At 37.1% G+C, this 21,470-nt stretch overlaps 1 protein-coding gene across 1 annotated transcript in view; it reads right to left on the bottom strand.

Annotated features, from left to right (window-relative positions):
* Window positions 1-21,470, bottom strand: part of MAP3K5 (mitogen-activated protein kinase kinase kinase 5) — a 257,445-nt gene that overhangs the window by 19,299 nt on the left and 216,676 nt on the right. Inside the window, exons 20-24 of the mRNA XM_031968589.1 lie at window positions 18,786-18,960; window positions 17,291-17,468; window positions 16,780-16,948; window positions 11,371-11,556; window positions 6,585-6,690 (exon numbers count right to left, since the gene is read on the bottom strand). Coding sequence (XP_031824449.1) covers window positions 6,585-6,690; window positions 11,371-11,556; window positions 16,780-16,948; window positions 17,291-17,468; window positions 18,786-18,960 — 814 coding nt within the window. The remainder of the gene's footprint in view (window positions 1-6,584; window positions 6,691-11,370; window positions 11,557-16,779; window positions 16,949-17,290; window positions 17,469-18,785; window positions 18,961-21,470) is intronic.

Raw genomic sequence — 21,470 nt, 5'->3', positions numbered from 1 at the left:
TCTATATATGTATTCATAATATCTTATTCCCTTTATAACAAACTCTTAAGGATGTTTGTATCATTTAGTAGGGAATATTGTGAAATACTGAATAGAGTGTTGGACTTGGAATAAAAAAATGGATTCCAATTTTGACTTCCATATTTATTACCTAGATGAGCTCACGCAAGTTACAGACTCTCTGTTACTCAGTTGCCTCATCTATGAAAATGGGATGATAACAATAATTATACTGCCTAGCTCACAAGGCTATTGCAAGACTCAAATGAGATTCTTTCTATTATTATTTACTGAAATCTATGTCTTATGGAGTTTTTTTTATTGGACAATGCAGACCCAAACTTTCCAGGTTTATATGTTTCACATGTTATTACTTCCAAATTAGTTATAACTTCTCCTATACTAAGAAAGTCAAGAAAAATATTTTTTCTAGTATAATTCTTCTCCTTCTTCCTCTCAGAGGCATTGCCCTCACTCCCATATGCCCTTCCTGTTTTGAAACAGTGGTCACAACAGTCAGCAGAGGCTGCCTGGGGATCTTAAACCACATTTTTCAGCCTCGTGTACTTTGTTTCTATGAGTGCAGTAAAAACTTGCCTTTCTGTTTACCATCTGTAAGTAGTTGGGTACAGTGACTTAGTGCAGTGTAGAGGACTCTTTCTCTGTTTATCTCTTTCTCATCCACATCCACTGGGGAGATGTGTCAAATTTAGTATTTTATATAGAGAATACCATCCAGTTTAAATGTCTCATTTTAGGGAGGTTAAGTCACACTGGTAATAAATAACAGAGACAGATTTTGAAGCCATGAATTCTAGCTAAAGCCAGCGTTCTTTCCACTGAATCTTGAATTGTATAGAATGCAACTGCACATTTCGGGGGAGGGTGTCCACAGATTCCCTACTGGTTTATGGATATATTTCTGAGAGAATTGAAGGTAGATGGGAAAGCATTCATGACTTTATTTCAAAATAACTGGCTTCCTTTTTAATGCTATGTATTTTTACAAAGGGCAAATCCTTCTGAGGGTCTCTTGTCCATGTCCACCTCTAAAATCTGGAGTGGAGGGGTGACAAGGAGGGAAAGGCAGGCAGTCTAAATGCTCCTTGCTTTGTTTTCTAGATGTCCACTAAATATCCTTTTAACCTAGAATTCTGCCAGGAGTCAAAGGCAAGGCTATTGACCACTAGTTTTCAGATTCCATTCTCTTTCTGGAAAACTGGGGCATTTCCTCCTCTCCCATCCTAGGGTACCTTTCTTATTCTCCACAGGCAAAAATCACTGGCAAGAACATTTACTGGTTCTTTTATTTGAGTCTAGTGGTTTGAAAGCATGAAGAGCAGCTGGTGGACTAACAAGCAAAACAGGGGAAATCCTAGAGACAATAGAGAAACATTGGAATTTATCGAATAGGGAAGTGATGAGGTTAGACTTCAATTTACTTTGGATGCTCTGGGTAGGATGGACTGGACAAGGGAGAGACTAGAGCATAAAGACCAATTAGGAAGGTCACTGGTCAAGGTGATAGTGAACTAGAGTGGTAGCTATATATGGAGGACAGAGACATCGTATACACAGAAGGAAAAATATTTAGAAATTCAGTAGATGTGTGGGATTGAAGGAGAGTGAGGAAACCAAGGGTAACATCAACGTTGCAAACCCAAATTATTGCAAGGATGGGGAGAGCCCTTAATAGAAGTAAGAAAGTTGGGAAAAGGAGTGAATTTTGGGGGAAATATAATGAATTCAGGTTTGAATCTGAAATGCCTTGGGGCACTTAGTTTGAAATATGCAATAGGCAGCTGGAAATGCATGATTTGGGTTCAGAAATAAGAGCAGGGATAGATACATAGATTTGGAAGTCATCTATATGGAGACAATAATTAAACCCATGGGAGATGATGAGGCCACTGAGTATGAGAGTGTGATGAGCCATTCAATACAAGATGACAAAGTGGTCAATAAAACCGTGTTTCTTGTCATCGGGAGCAAGCTAAGATGAACTCAGATATTTCATTTTGTGCTTGTACAAGGAGAACCTGTGAGCCAATATTCCACGAGGCTGCAACTCTCTTTCCTTTTCATCTCCCTGATTTCATTTCAAAGGAGAATGTCAAGATCAATGCAATTCAGTTTGTTCTGTGTTTGGCCTGAAAGTAAATAAGGATCTCCTGAATAGAGTGGCAAAGGCCAAGAAAAACAGTATCTGGTACAAACTTCAGCCTTCTCTGCCCCACCTCCTGTCACTCTCCCTCAGAGAAAGCAGGAGGGTACACAGGACTCAGAGTCATCTTACATTGTTTCAGAGGTTGCCTCCATCAAAGAATTCACAAGCCACAGTCATCCCACTAATGATGCTCCCTGTATGTCCTTAGCAAGCAGATGCAAACTGTTGCCTGAAAAATACTTTGTGTCCTTTCTAAAGGACATGAATTAGCAAAGCAATGTGAAGTTAAATACACATACATTTACATGCACACACACACACACACATATATGTGTACGTATATATACAAATTTATATATATATAAAATACACACATTTATATACACACAACACACATATGTGTATATATTTTTCAATATTTTTATTTAAATTGAAATGAGACAGCTTGGGCTAAGTTATAGAATGATAGACCTAGAGTTAAGAAGGCCTGAATTGAAATTCTACCTCAAACATTTAGTAGCTGTGTGACCCTGGACAGATCATTTAATTTCTCAACCTTAGTTCCTTGTGTTAAAATGAAGATAATAATAATAATACCTCCTTTAGGGCAGCTAGATGGCACAGTGGATAAAGTACCGGCCCTGAATTCAAATCTGGCCTCAGACACTTAATACTTCCTAACTGTGTGACCCTGGGCAAGTCACTTACCCCAACTGCCTCAACAATTAATAAAATAATAATAATACCTCATTCACAGGCTTGTGTGAGAATCAAATCAGATAACAGATGAAAAGCACTTTGTGAATCTTAAAGCATTATATTAATGTTAGACAGCATTATCATTAACTCTGTAATGTGCCTTTTTATTAAGGATGGCCTTTTCTCTGTCACATGTACTTTCCGGGTATAACAAAAACATTTAAAGAGGTTACTTTACAAAAACAATCTCACACTGTTATCCTTTCTGCCAGTTATAAATATATCTTTTGAATTATATGAATGCTTCCTCTTTATCTGGCAAATCCATTATTTTTAATCCATTTTACAGTAGTAGAAAGTACCAGCTTTAGTGGCTTCAGAATGGAGACTGTAAACAGGGGAAGTCTATGAATTCTTTAATAATTTGCAGAGATATATTTTGTGCTCATTTTTCTCAGTTTGAAAGTTATGAAGCATAAAGCTGGTATAATTTTATCTTTTACAAAAGTGAGCATATGGATGAGGAAATGAGTGCTGTTGGCCTTGTTGGTTGGACTGGAATTGTTGGTTATTATATACCTTTTGTCCCCAAATGTTTCTGGATTTGAACAATGGAAGATATGGAGGTAGTACTTTAGAAATGCAAGTATTGGCTTAACTGGGAAGTTTCTCTCTCCATAGTTTAAGGCAATGCTGAGGTGGGGAGAAGACTGTGAGGATAGAGACAAAGCTGTTACTAGATGTCAAACTGGACAATTTGAAAATCGAGTACTCTTAAAGAATTGCCAATTCAAGCATCTCAGACATTTAAAAATCCTACCCATTATCTGAATATTATGGAATATTATTGTTCGGCAAGAAATGACCAGCAGGATAATTTCAGAAAGGCCTGGAGACACTTTCATGAACTGATGTTGAGTGAAATGAACAGGACCAGGAGATCATTATATACTTCAACAACAATACTATACGATTATCAATTCTGATGGACCTGGCTATCTCCAGTAATGAGATGAACCAAATCAGTTCTAATAGAGCAATAATGAATTGAACCAGCTACACCCAGTGAAAGAATTCTGGGAGATAACTATGAACCACTACATAGAATTCCCAATTTCTATATTTTTGTCCACCTACATTTTTTATTTCCTTCACAGGCTAATTGTACACTGTTTCAAAGTCCAATTCTTTTTGTACAGCAAAATAATGGTTTGGACATGTATACTTATATTGTATTTAATTTACTTTAACATATTTAACATGTATTGGTCAACCTGCCATCGGGAAGAGGGGATGGGGGGAAGGAAGGGGAAAATTGGAACAAAAGGTTTGGCAACTGTCAATGCTGTAAAATTACCCATGCATATAATTTGTAAATAAAAAGCTATTATAAAAAAAAATCCCACCCATTTTGACCTGATTGGAGTGGGATACAAAGAAGGTATAAGATACTGTCTGACCATCCCCATGTATCACTATTACCTTCAGGAACAAGTGACAAGTGAAACTTGCTCCAATCTCCCCCTTCTCCCTTTATGCCAATAATCTTGACCCCGGAGGAAAAAAGAGTTACTTTTCACTGCTTCTCTTATTTTAGCCTTATGGCCTGCCAAAAACAATCATCACATTTGTATTAAGTACATAGTGACTAGCAGAAGCTGTAAAACAGCTTAAAAACATTGAATTTTTGATGCTGTGGTTTGATTGTTATGCTTCAGTATATCAAGGATCTGTATTTTCATTCATGTGGATACTCAAAACTAATGGAGGGCTAATGTCTCCATACCTTACTAGGTGGCATTTTTGAGATGTGGTGGCTGAAAAAAGTCATCCCCCTTGTGGTCAACCTTTGTTGACATCAATTTTAGTGACTTCAAATTTTGCTAATCTTATCTTTAGACAGAAGACACACAATCTGTTACAAATGGGGAAAAGCTTACATAAAGACATAGAGATGGAAAATGCAATGTTGTGCGTGAAAAACAACAAATAGAACAATTTGGTTAGACCAAAGTATATGTCGTCCTAGAAAGGTGGGCAAGAGCTTTATTAAGGACTTTAAATGCTAAACAGAAGAGTTGGCATTTTGTACTAGAGGTAATAGAAAGCTACTAGATAAACAAAATGATAACATTTGGCCCTGAATAAAAGTTGAGAAGAAGTGCTTCCCTCCCTTCTTTGTAAGAGATTAGGAGTATGGAACACAATGTATTCTCACAAATTCAGTTGATATCTTTGATAGTTTTGCTAATGTGCTTCCTCCTTCCCTCTTTTCATTCTCCAATTAAGAGGATGGCTGTGTGTGTGTGTGTGTGTGTGTGTGTGTGTGTGTGTGTGTGTTGGGGTAGAGTTATATATTTGGAAATTGAGATAATATAAAAAGAAAGAGAATTTTTTTAAAAGGGAAAGGAGGAAACTGCTAGAACTTTCTAAGCAGGAAAGCTAGAGTCAGAGCTATTTTAGGAATATCATTTTTGCAGTTTTGTGGAAGCTGAATTGGAGAGGGGAGAGATTTGAGGCAGGGAAACCCAATGAAAAGAAAATAGTCTAGGAAAGAGAAAATAAAGTCCTAGATTAGGGTGTTTGGTTATATGACTAAAGAGAAGGGGATGAGCAATTATAGAGATATGACAAGATTTGGAAAAAGATTCGAGATGGGAAGTAAGCAGAGTGAAAAGTCTAAAGTGGCTCTGCATATGTGACTTGGGTGTACAGGAGGATGGTGGTACCATTGAAACAATCAGGGAAGTTAGGAAGAAGACAATGAGTTCTGCTTATGATTTAATGAGCTTGAAGTGTTTTGTTGAGAGTATGAAAGAAGTCTAGGATTTTAGTCAAAGAGATTTCTTATGACAAGTCCATTTGCCCTCTTAAGTATGGAAGATAATTATATGATGTAGAAGGTCCTGTCCATGTCCTCTTCTTTATTTACGTCTTTTCTTATGAACACCTCACTGATTTCAATGAGTTCCATTATTATCTTATTCAAATGACTCCCATATCTGTAGATGCAATTCTAATATTCTTCCTTAAACTCTGATTCTAAATGCCTTTTGGTTGTTCCATAGACTGATCTTCATCATACATCATAAGAAATCTTCTTGACTGAAATCTTTAGATCTCCTTTGTACTTCCAACAAAACCTTCCATTTACCTCTGAGATATAGATGTATATATTCATTTGTTTGTATGTGTAAGTAGCTGGGTTTTAAATATATACTAATTTTGATCAGCATTGTATATGCTCTATCTTAATTGTATTATAAAAGCTCATTGAAGGTTAGGGACCATGTCTTCTTTAAATTCTGTAAATAGTCATGATTTCCAATCTATTACTAATAAATATTGAGGCAATTAGATAGATGGCACAGTGGGTAGAGTGTTGGACCTGGAATGAAGAAGACTAGAGTTCAAATCTCTCCTCACACTTACCCTGAGCAAATCAATGAACTGTTGTTTGCCACAGTTTCCTTAACTGTAAATGGGAATACTAATGAGACATCACTTGCAGAAGATCAAATGAAATAATGTGTGTAAAGTGCTTAGAACAGCACCTTGCACATATTCCTATCTCAAATCCAATAAATAATAGCTGGGATGATATTGATTGAAAGGAAGCCAATGGCATTCTTCAGTGTACCAACAGACCATTAGGAACAGAGGATCTACAGTGATGGATGCTGCTCAAAAACATAATATTATGAGAAATGTGTCTAACCTGGAACTAGAATGGTAATGGCTGTCTGGACCGCTTTTCGAATGATGCTGTCTAAGGCAAACATCCAATGAGGCTTGATGTTGTGATTCCGAAGGACTTTATTGACCTGGAGAAAAAGAAATGACATGAAGAAAAACTGTTATTTCATGCTTAATATACTAAAAGGCAATGTGGTGCTGAGGACAAACTGACAGTCTTAAAGACAGGAGAACCTGATTTGAGGCTGGTCTCTTAAAAACATACCATTCTAGGACTTTAAGTTGCTAAAGAGTTGCCAATTTGCACTGGGAATGGGGGTTTCTTCACTGAATAGTTTGCTTCACTAATGAAATCAGAGTTTTAGAAGAAAGAAAAAGTCAACATCCTAGTCTCTCTGAATGAAGTTCTGCCTGTAATAACAGCTTACTTGGTATTTTACAGTTTATATAACCTTTCCTCATAACAACCCGGTGAGAAAGGGAATAAAAATATTACTGTTTCTTTTTTGCAGATAAAGAAGCTAAGGCACAGAGAGTTTAAGTGACTTTCCAGTCATAAAATTAGGTGACAAAGCTAGGAACTTGAACTGACCAGCTCTTTCCACTAAACCAGAAGTGTCAAACAAAGAGCCTGTGGTTCATAAATGGCCCCTAACATTCCTGAGTATGGCCTGAATCACATTACAATGTAAATGGGAAATATCTCACAAAACATTTAAATAAAATAAAAATAAAATACAACAAATATTATATTTAGCCACCTACATGGCTGGAGTTAAGAAGATATAATTTCAAGTAGTTTTAAACACTTACTAGCTTTGTGACCCTGGGCAGATCTCTTAACCCTGTTTACCTTAATTTCCTCATCTGTAAAATGAATTAGAGAAGGAAATGGCTGACTACTTCCATATCTTTGCCAGAAAACTACAATGGGATCATGAAGGATCAAAAATTACTGAAAAGGCTGAATAACAACATTATATTTTAAAACTAAGTCCTCCCCTTAGGGATCCTTATGTACACTGGCTCCGGTTTCTTTCTGAGTTTTGACACCATTCTACAATAAAGGCAGCTGGGAGGCTCAGTTGCTACAGCTCTGGAAGGAATGAGGGAAGATCTGAATTTAAAATCTTGTTTCAGATCCTATTTACAGCTGTGTGATTCCGGCCAACTTACTTGCCCTTTCTTAATTTCAACTTTCTCCTCTATACAACAAGGCTAATAACAGCAATTACTTCCCCAGGCTATTGTGAGGCTCAAATCAAGTGAGATAACAATTGTACAGTGATTAACACATGTCTGGCATGTAATAGGAATTATATAAATGCTTTTATAATAATATGGGCTGCCATATCAGCCAATCAGAATGATTTTGAGGTATTAAAAAAAAATAAATGCTGTATTAGCAGGGATGTTATACCAATCCTTGACTCAAATAAAGTCCTCCAGCACAGCCTAGTGGTCTGAGAGGAAAGAAAAGGAGCTCTTATGTATTATATCTACTGGGTGGGCATCAAGCATGCCTGGGATTTCTCTTAATCAGCTCTAAAATTGCTGTAAGGAAGGTAAATAACTAGTATCTGTAAAGCTGCTATTAAATTTGCTCTTTTAAAAATCTTCTGGTGCCAAAATTAAGTACTAAATAAGTTCTGAGCACTTTTATGTAGAAACAAAAGCACTGTTATAATTGAGATATTAAGTGATATTTAAAAAGATTTTAAAATGTGCTTCTTATTTTGATATAAAGCATTACATAATAAAGCTAACTTCAACTCATTTATTTATTCTGGAATAGGCCCACTAATTGTTGGTAGAAGCTTCCAGTGAGGCCTTGAGGAAAGAGGCAATCTGCCCAGTACTCTGGGTTCTACTCTGAAAGGCCAACTTTGAGGAAGCCGACCTCAATAGTAAGACAACTAGGTCCACACAGATATGAGTAGCCTCCCCCACAGCTGGTGTCTAGGTGGTAAAAATTCTCTAACTGGTCTATTTTTACCTAAATCCCTTAATATGATACCAAGTCTACCTAGGCTCGAAAGGCCCAAGGAAGTTCATTTCTGGACCTCTTCTATTTCCAAGAACACGTGGTGGTTAAAGCTTGTTTCTGCCAAATCATTCAAGTGGAGAAATGACATCATTGTTGATAGTCATGGGATGTATCTATTTAATGAAGTAGAATGATCACCCTTTTGCTCACCCTCTACCCCATTCCCTTACACTCTTGTCAGGTCAAACAACTTCTGAGGTTGCAGGGCTGAAATGAGGAAAACTGTTGTAAAATTTTGTTCTTGTAATCCTGATACACACACACACACACACACACACACACACACACACAATTAAAAGCAACAAGAAAACACAAGCTCTCCTTTGGGTCCACTTGAAGGGAAAAAGCAGGAGAGAGACAATATTTTGTATATATGTCCTGGTGAAATGGGCCCATAGCCCAGGCTTGAGAGTCAACAGCAATGAATTTGAATGTAACTGGCTAATTTGCTTTCTAACTTCCAGGCTGGAAGCCAGAAGTGTGGGCAACTGCAAATTAACCAGACTATTTCATTCTACTTCTAGAACAAAATGAAGTGTCAAGTTCCCCCAGGCCTGGTTTTCATTCACCTTTAGCATTTATGAAACATTTTATTGTTAATACATTATTATAATTTTAGAAATTTACTGTATTTAAAGAAAATAGGAGACTTTTTCCCCTCCATTTTTAGAGATCTAATGACTTGCTACAAAGCCCCAGAAAACACTACAGGAAGACCAAATATTAGAATTCTACTTTAAAGGCATCTTTTGTGACAAAGTGGATAGTCAGGAAGATCTGAATTCAAATTTAGTCTTAGATACCTACTAGTTACATGTCCCTAGGAAAGTCAGTTAGCTGTTTCAATTCAATTTAATTCAATAAACATTTATTAAGCACCAACTATGTGCCAGGCACTACGTTAAGTGCTAAGGATAATAGGCAAAAGACTGTTGCTGCCCTCGAGGAGCTTACAATCTAATGGGAAAGAGAGCCTAGAAACAAATACATAGAAAGCAAGCTACATTTAGGATAAATAAAATTGAGAGGAGTTGGGGAAGGTTTCCTGTAAAAGGTGGGATTTTAGTTGAAAATTTTAAAAAAGTCAAGGAGGTAAGTAGTCTGCACAGAGGAGAAAAGGACAGTCACAGAAAATGACTTGATGGAGTGTCTTGTTTGTTGAATAGGCAGAAGGCCAATATCATTAGGTTGAAGAATAAGTATCAGGGAGTAAGATGTAAGAAGACTGGAAAATAGAAAGTTACTAGATTAGAAAAGGCTGTGAGTGCCAAACAGAATGTTTTGTATTTGATCCTGGAAATAATAAAAAGCCACTGGAGTTTGTTTATTGAATAGGGAATATGTGTGACAGGATCAGATCTGTGTTTTAGGAAAATCATTTAGTGGATGAATGGAAAATGGACTGCAATGGGAAGAGACTTGAGGCAGGCAGACCCACCAATGCCTGCTATAATTGTAGTAGCATGGTATTTTTTGCCTTAGTTTCTTAAGTATAAAATGGGGATCATTTAGCATCTACCTACAGGATGGCTGTGAGGATTAAATGATTTAGTATTTATAAAGCTTAGCAAAGTGCCTAACACATAAAAGGCTCTTAATAAATGCCCTTTCCTTTTCCCTTGTTAAGGGAGTGACCATAGTATAAATCAGGCTGCAGAGATAAGCAATTAAATATAGTGGGAAGCAGTGATGATGAGTTTGATTCTTTGGCCTTCTAGCAAAATTCTTTAAAGAGGTGTTTCATTGTTTACAAACCACTTATAACTGCATACCCAAAGCCTCTTCTTCTCCCAGACACTGTAAAGACTTCTGGAAGCTGAACTCATGGAAGCAAGGTACAAGGTATGTAGTAAGCAGTTAAGACAAACATCATCATCCATCTTATTTCTGGATAATGTTTATACTAGGTTATATATAACAAGTCTATTAAATCAAAAGGAAGAATATACTTTTAGAGAGAAAAACAACAAACTCTTCCTGGAGCACATGGGATTTTTGTTGACTCAGTGAAGGACAGAAGTCTAGAGTGCAATATGAGTCAAGAAATAGCAAACATTTCTAAAATGGAAAGACTTAGGGGAGGGGAGACACACCAAGCATCAGGACAGAAGCCAAAGGACACTACAAGAAAATACTGGCTTTGTGGAACCGGGGCCAGATTTTGGCCATTTGGTCTATTTCCTATTCTCGGTGACCACCAGATGTCGCACTATCATGCAAAGAAAGTGTCGGGCTGAAGAAAGCTGTGTGGCTGCTAAAGTCATCAAAATAAATATGATGACACTATTGCATGATTTCATAAGTACAAAGTTCAGTTCCAGGAAATATTTATCAATTTAGCTATTTTCCATGGTGATTAGGTTTGATGTAAGGGAGCAAAAATACATAATACATGAGTAGTATTTTTAAAACTAAAAATATATAGCTTTTCTTTCTTTACTAGCTTATATAATAAAAGTACTTTAAAGTTTGCAAAATGATTTATATATATTAAATCACACATACATAGCAAAGAATACACACATTCATATATGGTATAACATTTGACAACAGTGATGGTTCTGCAATTCCCTCCTGCCTCAAAAAAAACCTGAAAATATTCTCTCTTGTTTTTTAGAAATAGGATTGTAAGAAGGCAGGTGCTTTATCATAAGAATCCATTTTTTTAATACAAAGAAAATTCAAATAAGACAATTCTGGTTTTATCTATGAACTTTAGCCTGGCTGCTGAGAAGGTTAGGGTGAGGGGGACTGTACTTACAGCATCTTGGAAACCAAACAGAACCACTTGGACTTGACTGATTCCATGGCTATCAAAATCCAGCTCCAGTTTCAGTTTTGACAGTGTGGTGGCTATGATTTTTCGATCTGTTGACCTCACAAACTCTCTGAGGCTTGAGACTAAAGTTGTGATGTGTTCCCATCTTAGTTTAGGTGCCTCAGGTCCCTGGAGAAGAAATCAGTTTGTTAGGTAAACAGCACATCGCTGCAACTTCTTCATCCCCACCTCCCACACAGATTTTAATCAGTGATAGAAGTAAAAGATAAAGATATTTTAAATAAAATGTAAGGCTTCTGACAAATTATTTCTCAACTTTGTTTCCTTTACTCTGAATGAGAAGTGTTATTTCAATGAAATACATTCCTTCTTCTTAATCTTTTGTATATGGGACACACAAAGACACTAGGAAAGAAACTGTCATAAACATTAAAAAATGAGCCACATCTTCCACTTAATTCATAGAATTTGAGGGTCAGAAGGGACTCCAACTGAGTGTGGTAGAATTCTTACTGAAAAGGAAATTATTATTATTATTTTTAATTAAATGCCAAAGCTGTCCAAAACACTGTGCTAGGTTCCTGGGATACAAATATGAAAAACAGTTTGCTGTTCACCTTCTAAGTGTTTATTTAGGGAGGGAAGAAGCATTTATGTTTTGGAGGTAATTGGGGTTAAGTTATTTGCCCAGGGTCAGACAGCTAGTAAGTGTTTGAGGATAAATTTTAACTCATGTACTCCTGACTTTAGGGCTGATACTCAAATCTGCTGTGCTTCCTTAGCTGTCTGCAATTTATTGCCACTATATCCAGCTGACTCTGGAGGGGAAAGTGAGGCCGGTGACCTTATAGCATTTATTAAGCACCTAGTATGTGTTGGGGTGACCTTATAGCATTTATTAAGCACCTAGTATGTGTTGGGCACTTTGTAAAGTCCTTTGCAAGTATTACTTCATCTGATCTTTAAAACAACCCTATAAGGCAGATGCTATTACTTCTATTTTACAGCTGAGGAAATCGAGGCCAACAGAGGTTAAATGCCTTAACCCAGATCACCCAGTTGTTGTTTTGAGGTGGGATTTGAATTCAGGTCCTTCTAATTCCAGGCCAAGATCTAGAGCTCTATTTACTGAGTTACTTAGCCAATTTGACATGCCCAGATAAGTATTATAAAGGCAGAGAATGAGAAAGGCAAAGGACAAAAGCTAAACAGAATGATCTGGGAATAACTGAGGAGAAAGAAAATACTTTGATTTATGGGAATCAGAGATTATAACAAAGGTGCAAATTCATTATAATAAATCTGCAATTCATTGATCATATTCCCAAACTAGATTCTAGAGTTGTGCCCAATGAGAGGCTATAGAAATGTATTTGGGACTCTCCTTTTTTTTCCTATAAAGTGTCTAGGGTACTTGCATTGAATGTTTACACTTGAGAAAAGCCAAGCTTTTCTCAAAGAACACTTGTTGTTCAGTCATTTCGGTCACATCCATTTGGGGGTTTCTTGATAAAAGACATTAAAGTAGTTTGCCATTTTCTTCTCCAACTCATTTTACAGATGAAGAAACTGAGGCAAACAGGATTAAGTGACTTGCCCAGGATTCCACAGGTATAAGTGTAAGAGGCTGGATTTGAACTCAGAAAGATGAATCCTCCTAGTTCTAAGTCTAGTGCTCTATTCTCTGTGCCACCTAGAATAACAAGGAATCTTGTGGGCCATAAGAGTAATTGTAGACATCATTAAAAGGCTTATTCTCTTTTCCCTTCTTTTGCCCAATTTATAGACCACAAAAGGTATAAAACTTATTTTTTTCTGAATTGAAACTAAACTGCAATTGGGGTAGAAAAATAAACAAAATCACAATATGCAAAAAATGTAGTCAAGGAGAAAACATATTAGCTATTCAGACACTTTATCTGCCTGAAAAATCTGCCTATTTGTGAGAAAAGTTTAGATAGCAAACTTTTTTGGCATTAGCTCTATTTTTATAATAGAAAAACATGTTGCTTCTTGTCCCTGTACCAATGACCTAAGAAGGAACATTTAGTGCTTTGGTTTTTCTCTATATGGCATCATTTTAGCTCCCATTTATCTGGCTTATATAATATTGGCCCACTGCATGTATCTCCCTAAAATATTCCTTAAAATGCCCTTGAAGAGGGGCCTGACACATCAGAGAATAGCTCTGTTAAGGGAAGCACCTGATTCAATGTCAATGATATTTCATACAATCATCAAGAGTTGGTATTTAATAAGCAAACACAATGTTCCAGTATAAGACTTTTCCATATCACTGGCATTTTAGAACTAGAAACCACACTATTCGCTAAAGAAGGGACAGAAAAACATATCTTTCCATAGAGAACTGATTAAGAACCTACCATGTGCCACACATTGTGGTGGGGGGGGGGGAGAGAGAGGGAAGGAGAGGAAGAGAAACATCAGCTGAATTCAAAGAAAAACTGGTTATATTGTAATTGTTTAAAAAAAAAACTATAAGTGAAAGTGAGTAGAACCAAGAGAACATCGTACACAACAACAAGATTATGTGCTGATCAATTCTGATAGACATGATTCTTTTCAATAATGAGGTGATTCTGGCCAATTCTAACGGACTTGTGATGGAGAGAGCCCTCTGTACCCAGAGAGAGGACTGTGGGGACGATATGTGGATCACAACATGGTATTTTCACCTTTTTTTTTGTTGTTGTTTGCTTACTTTTTGTTTTCTTTCTCATTTTTCTTTTTTATTTGATTTTTCTTATGCAGCCTGATAAATATGGAAATACGCACAGAAGAATTACACATATTTAACATATACTGGATTCCTTGCTGACTATGGGGAGGAGGAAAAAAGGGAGAAAAATTTGGAACCCAAGCTTTTGCAAGGGTGAATGTTGAAAACTATATGCATATATTTTGAAAATAAAAAGCTATTATTTGAAAAAAAAACAAATGAATATAATCTTTATATAGTGCTTCTTTGAAAGGATATTAAAATTTTCAGAGCATATGTGTCTGTGTTGTGTGAAAATGCCATGTTAGTTTCTATTGAAAAATAAATGGCCTTTATTGGAAAAGAAAAGATATGAGATGTCATCATTAGGATATTCCTAGGTATCTACAAGGATTAGATGGGTGGTACAGTGAATAAAGCATTGGGCCTGGAAATCAGGAAGATTTGAATTCATATCTAATCTCAAGACACTTAGTAGATGTGTGACTCTAGGCATATCATGTAACCTGTGATTTGTCTCAGTTTCTCATCTGTAAAATGGGAACACACTGGAGAAGGAAATAGCAAACTGCCCTTGTGTTCTTGCCCAGAAAAACCCATGGACATTGTCCCATGACACAGAGTTGGACACAACTGAATAACTGAGTATAGTTAACTAATCCACTGTGTGGTAGTCACATGACTCGATTCTATTCCTACAAGTGGAATCATAACAACACTTGATTTGTAAGGTCACAGATTTAGAGCTAGGAAGAAATCTGAAAGGAAATGAAGACTGTCTTTCATTTCACAGATGAGCAAAGTGAAGTTCAGAGACTTTGCATGACTTGCCTAGTTACATAACTGGTGAAGGCTGAGGTAGATTTTAAACCTAGGTAGGTCTTCCTGATTCCATGGCTAGCATTTTCTCTCTTATGTCTCTCATATCAAATTCGATATCAAAATTTGAAGAAAATTTGGTAAGTAAATAGACCTTCAGAATTGGAAAAATACATCATGGTTATTAGTATAGGGTGTCCCAAAGTTCTTGGTAAAGTTTTATGCTTTAATAGCTTAAAATTTCAGTGTCCCCCAGACTATAAAGTTTAAACTATCAAAGTTTAAAACTATACTTAGACCTCCAGGTTATCTAATATGCAGAAAACATCTAATTCATTGTACAAAGCTCTTGCATAGAAAGAACTGCCACAGACCTTAGATAAGTGAAATAGAGGAACTGCCCTATCTTTTCTGTCTATTTCTTTCATTTTCCTCTTGCAGCATAAATCTATCATTTGTTTGTCCAGATAGAATGTAAATAGAAGTCATTTTTGCTTTACAAGAAATCCTGAGGGTCTTCCCCTCCCAGATTCATTCATTCATTTATTTATTTAGATTTCTTTGGACTAGGTGAGAGAGGCCATTTTTTGCCTCAATTGCTCCCTATCCTTAATCACTGAATGGGGGCAGCCTCAGTCAGACTGAAACCTGTTGAAGACCTTAGCTTAAAAAGGCCGAGGTCTCCAATTTCATCCACAGGCAACTCCAGCTTTCCTGACCTACATCTGGGCACTGGACCCAGCTGGCTCTGGAGGGGAAAGTGAGTCTGGTGACCTTGCCCAGCCTCCCTCACTAAATCCAGTTCACTTGCATGTAATGGCATCACCTCCCTGATGTCATGGTCTTCTTGGAGAACAAAGGACAAACAACAACCATAACCGCTTCCTTTCTAGACTCCCCACACAAACTTGGCCTTCACAGCTTATCTGACTTCAGACCCCGTACAGGGCAGGGTTGGTGAAGGAAAGTCGAGACATGACCACCCCGAACCCCCAAATCAAATCATAATTGAGAAGAAAAATGGGGAAAAATGAATATCTACTGTGGTTCCTCCCTCCCCCCAAAATAGATTTCCCAACTTGGGTTTCATCTTTCCAATCTACCAGCAACTCTATCTTGTTCTCACTCTAGAGCTTCTTCCTCAGTTCCCTTGGTGATGCCTATAAGTGGCCTTCCTTCTTTCCAAAAGAAAGACTAGATGGCCTCTAATGTTCCCTAACTCTAAATCTGTGATTCTAAAATATTTATTTGTTTGTTTATTTTTGAGGCAATCAGGGTTGCATGACTTGCCTAGGGTCAAACAGCTAATAAGCATTTGAGGTTGGATTTGAACTTGGTTTCTTCTACTCCAGGGTCAGTACTCTATCTCCTGTGCCATCTACTGACCCCAAATGTTTTAGCAAAATTTCAGCAAAGCCCTTTACACATTTTATCTCATTTGTTTCTCAAAAATAACCCTGTGAAGAAGTTACTATTATGTTACTTACTATTATGATCCCCATTTTAGAGAGGAGGAAACATAGTCTTCCATCCCTAATTCTGCCCTGTCTTCCTTGGTTGTTTCACAAGCCCTGACCACTCATAGGAGCCTTTTAGTTTGATTCAAATCCTGCCTCAGGCACTTCCAAGCTGTGTCATCTTAGTGCTAGGTCTTTCTCATTAGAAAAATGAGGGGATGGATTCAATGGTCTCTAAGGTTTGGATTTTTTTTTAAAATTCCAAATGAATGATCTTGTGATCCCATTTTTGTTTATTATCAGTAGAAATAACTTGCTCAGCTATCTGAATCTGCTATCTAACATTTCAAAATGGTGTTTAGACGAAATTTTTACCTGAGCCAATGATTCCATTAGGTTTCTCGCAACTTCATCCTGGTCTTCTGTTAATATCCTATGCAGAGTAGCTCTTCGCTCACTGTCTTTTCTCAGCATAAAGAATCCAGAATCTTTTTCTTCAGGAGAAGGGGGAGCACTGTGGTCTTCAAAATTCTCATCTGGAATGCTAAACAAATATGTGCACTAAAATCATCATTTCATTTATGAAACAGGCACAGATTTATCCTCTCTCCATCTCTCTTTTCTTCCTCCTTTCCTCCTCTTCCTCTCTCTCACTTCCCCCTCTCTTTCCTCCTTCTTTGTTCTCTCTCTCTTAGTGTGTGTCTGTCTCTCTCTTTCTCTCCTTCTTTCTCTAGATCTGTCTCTCCTTCTTTCTCTCCCCCCTTCACCATTCCAACTTATCTTCCCTCCCCTCCTGCTTCTCTCTCTGTCTCTTTGTGTGTCTCTGTCTATCTTGTCTCTCTCCCCTCCACCCCCAATATCCACTCAAAATAAGCTAGGTCTTTACCCCAGAAAGAGGGTCCGGATTCCTTTCCCATCTTTTTCTCCACAGGATTTGGCTCTTGTTTTGAAAGAAAAGGGATCCACTTTTAAATCTGTGTCAGGTGAAACGGATCCATATTCACTGCTGCTGCTTGTGTCTTCTACTAGTACAGGGACTGGCAAAGATATGCTCCTAAGATATTCTGATCATTAAGTAAGAGGGGGAAAAAAATGATAGATTAAAAAAAAATTATCACTTACAGAAGGCCACAAATCTATGAAATGCTGACAATAGGAAGGTTCTTTTTAAGATGAAGAGTCTTAACTTTGATCCTGTTACACTCACTAGCAATTAAAGTTTACACTTTAAATAAAGAATGATTTTCAGTAAGTTTGATAGTCTCTGGTCTAATAGTCACCTAAATTCCATCACCATTTATTGACTTTATTTGTTCAATCAATTTTTCAGTTGTTTTCAACTCTTTGTGACTTCATTTGGAGTTTTCTTAGAAAAGATCCTAGAATAGCTGTTATTTTATCTAACATGAGGCAAATAAGGTTAAGTGATTTGCCCAGGATCACAAAGGTCAGATGGATCTACATGACTCCAGCCTCTACCCACTCTACAACCTAGTTAATGCACAGACAAAAGTCCAAGTCCATGGCAAAAGAAAACAGCTCCTAATTATACAGCATTGTAAACAATGAACACAACTATATATACGGTATACAACTGTGAGCTCCTCAAAGGCAGGGACTATTTTGCCTCTTTTTGTATCCCCAGTGATGAATACAAAAACATAAGACTTCTGACTCTCATTTTAACCTTCAGTAATAACACTCTCAACAAATAAGTGGAAGATTACTATTCCACATAGTAATATAATAATCCAGTGGACAGAAGCAAACATGGGATAATCCAGACCATGGATAATTTTTAAATTGTTTTCATTTGGATTTGTACTATCACTTTGGAGCATATATTTGTCTTAATATAATGATTTCCTTAGATTAATGTTGAAAATTTATTTGTACTTTCTAAGCTCCTACCAACTAGCAGTTGGAGTTTACAGACCAGGGTGACAGTATAAAATTTTTAGGTTGAAAATTTGCCTCAGAAAATCTACAAAGTGGTTAGTTAGTAATGTACATATATGTATTTAACTGTATATGTATACATAGAAATATATATGTATACTGTATATCAGTATACATACAATCTATTGATATAGCTGACTGTATTCAAAAACAAAATTTCAAAGAATATAGTCACCAGCTCACCACCAGGAAATGGCAATAGTCTACTTAAGGCAGAAAAATGAAACAGAGTACCTAATCTGGTTTGCTACTGTTTTGGCTAGCACTGGCACATAACAAAGAATAAAATTATTTAAGTTAACTGATGGAAGGAGGCTAGAGCTCAGCACACAACACACCAGGCTTTGTGTCCCCGAGGGGTGAATATTTTTTAAAAATAGCTTCATAGATAGGTAAAGTTAAAAAAAAAAAATTGAACTCACCATTTGATCCAGCTGAAAGAGCTGTGGAAGGAAATGTAAGCAGAGTTAGTATGTTCTCATTCTTAGGAATTAACCAAAAATCAAAGCTGAGGGCAAAGAATAGATTTCTCTCTAAAGATAGCTTTTTAATATGTGGATAAGAAATAACAGCATATGGATATATATATGAAAATGTTTATATTTTCAGGTAATATATTACATATAGTATAGTATAGTGTACATATTTTAGTATACATATAATGTATAATGCATCAACTCATTTTCAAAAAACTATAAATATATACATTTGTATATACATACATACAGATATAGATATATCGTTCCTCAAATGAGTTTTTAATATTATTGTTAGAAATTAAAAAAAAAAAAAAAACCTCTTCTCAGGAAAAAAAAAATGAAGGAGAATGAACCAGATTTTTGTGTCCTGCCCTAAAGACCGTTAAGATTATGGGAGAAAAGATTAATGTTCATACCAATCCCAGTTCCAATGACCATTTCCAGTTCTGGAACCATAATTAAATCAATTACCATTACCACTGAAAAGATATATCAATTAGTTTGGCTCTATTAATTCTCTTTATAATTTTCCAAAACAAATATCCCTCCAAAGCCACTCCTCCCCTATGCGTTGTCTTCCACTATAAGAACATAAGATCCCAATGGGCGGGCTTTTATTTGTATGTGCATCCCTATTAGGTGGCTCAGTGCTTGGAACATAATAAACACTTAATAACTACTTCTTAATTTATTTATTTATCATAGGATCGTAGATTTATAACTTCAAGGGACCTCTGTGGCCATCAAGTCCAAGCTGATCATTTTATTGATGAGGAAGGTGAGACTTGGTAGCATTCCTATGGAAGACTTGGTTTCCCCCCACCCCTCTGCCCTCCCTGCAGCCCCAACCATTGTCTCAAACACTGGCTTTTCACTTCTCTCCCCACCCAACATGTCCCCAAGGGTGATCCAGAATATTTCTTGATTCTCATGGTTACTTTTGTATTCTCCCTTAACTACCAATTAATACTTGGCAATATTTGCTCTTTTGAAGTTCCCTCTATTAAAAATCTTGACCCAATCTTGGTCCCACATTGTCATTAAGAGAAGGAATGCCCCTATCTTACTACTTTCCTCTCCTTCCCAACTTCTGCCTTTGTTCTAATGAACAACACTGATATTGATGCTTCTATAAATTCCCTAACCTCCTAATTCCTCAGTCTTATTCCAAGGCTTACTTTTTTACTCCACCTTAGCCATACACAAGAATAATTATGCCTTGGATCTTACCATGACCTACAAGTGTTCTATTTGCTTGAACTGACATTTCTCTGTCCGAAAACAACCTCCTTTGCCTCATCCCTCCAAAACCCCTACCTTTATTCTTCAGTCTTTTTTTCTCGCCATTATCTTTGCTGTTGCCTTTTTTTCCAACTTGGAACCTACAGTTAGCCAATTCAACTATACACTATTTTCTACTTGCAAATCCCTACCCCATTTGTCCTATGATGAGGTTTAGGTTTGGGGGTTTCCTTTAGTAGAGAATCAAAACTAGATTAGGGTTCCTGGTGGCCAGGGAGTTAAATGATAAGGTCTAGTGGCAGGTTTGGGGTTCAGGGAACCAAATGGAGAGTTTGGCTCCCCTGCAGCCCCTTGGGGTTCGGCAGAAGGGTAGGAAGTTTGGGGGAACCCCCTTCTGGTGGCGCAGAGATTCTCTGTAAAGGAATTTACAAACCGGAAAACCAGATTGATAAAAGAGGTTTATTATGGAGAGTGGAAGTAAGGTTAGAAATCCCGACAGAGAGGCATAAAGTCTGGTTAGGGAAATAGGTGAGGATAAAGAGAGTGTGGCACTGGAAAAGAATATTATCCACTGGGCAGAGGTTCCTTGACATAGCAAGCATGGCATAGCTGTCATTTTTGGAACTTCTGCAAAGAGAGGGTTTTAGATTGGCTCTTTTATTATAGGAGCTTTGGCTCCCAGCTGAATGGGGCTCGTGGGTGGAGTTCTACAAGCTGGATTTCATCTTGGGCTGGAATTTGAATAGAATTCAATGAATTTCAAGACTGAACTGACCCCATTTAGATAACAGAATGGAACTGTTTGTCACTTGGGCGGGGTCCCTCACTGAGGCAGAGTTGAAGGAGATTTTCTCCTTCAAGGATTTTTAGAGTTTCGGGGTCCCTTTTTCATTAGCAGTGTTCATCTCTTGCAAACTTCACTTCTGACATCTTCATTTTTAATTCCTATTCACATATTCCTAAACAAACTAGAAGAAATCTGAGAATCATGGTGATTGGGTGCTCTAGAAATTTGTCATCTAACCTCAACTGGAATTCAATTCACTCAACCAACTCAACTCACTGTAACAAGGCGATCCTTTTATTCCTTTTCTACTAATTTCTACTAATTCTGTTGAGGTCAGGAACCAAATGTTGAGGTGTAGACCACATGTTGAGGTCTACATTTGAGATACCTAAATGAAATTAGGGTTTAGTTAAGGTCTAGTGGCAGGTTTGGGGTACAGGGAGTCAAACAGAGTTCCCCTGCAACCCCCTTGGATTCGGTGCAAGGATACAGAGGTATATGAGGTCTAGTAGCAGCGCGGAATTCCCAATAAAAGCATTTATTGGCCAGGAGAGCTAGATTGATAAAAGAGGTTTATTACTGAGTTTAGAAGTAATACA

Source organism: Sarcophilus harrisii, chromosome 4 (assembly GCF_902635505.1).
Source record: "Sarcophilus harrisii chromosome 4, mSarHar1.11, whole genome shotgun sequence".
Taxonomy (NCBI): domain Eukaryota; kingdom Metazoa; phylum Chordata; class Mammalia; order Dasyuromorphia; family Dasyuridae; genus Sarcophilus; species Sarcophilus harrisii.
The sequence above is the reverse complement of the archived record's forward strand: the minus strand, read 5'-3'. Positions and strand labels throughout refer to the sequence as shown.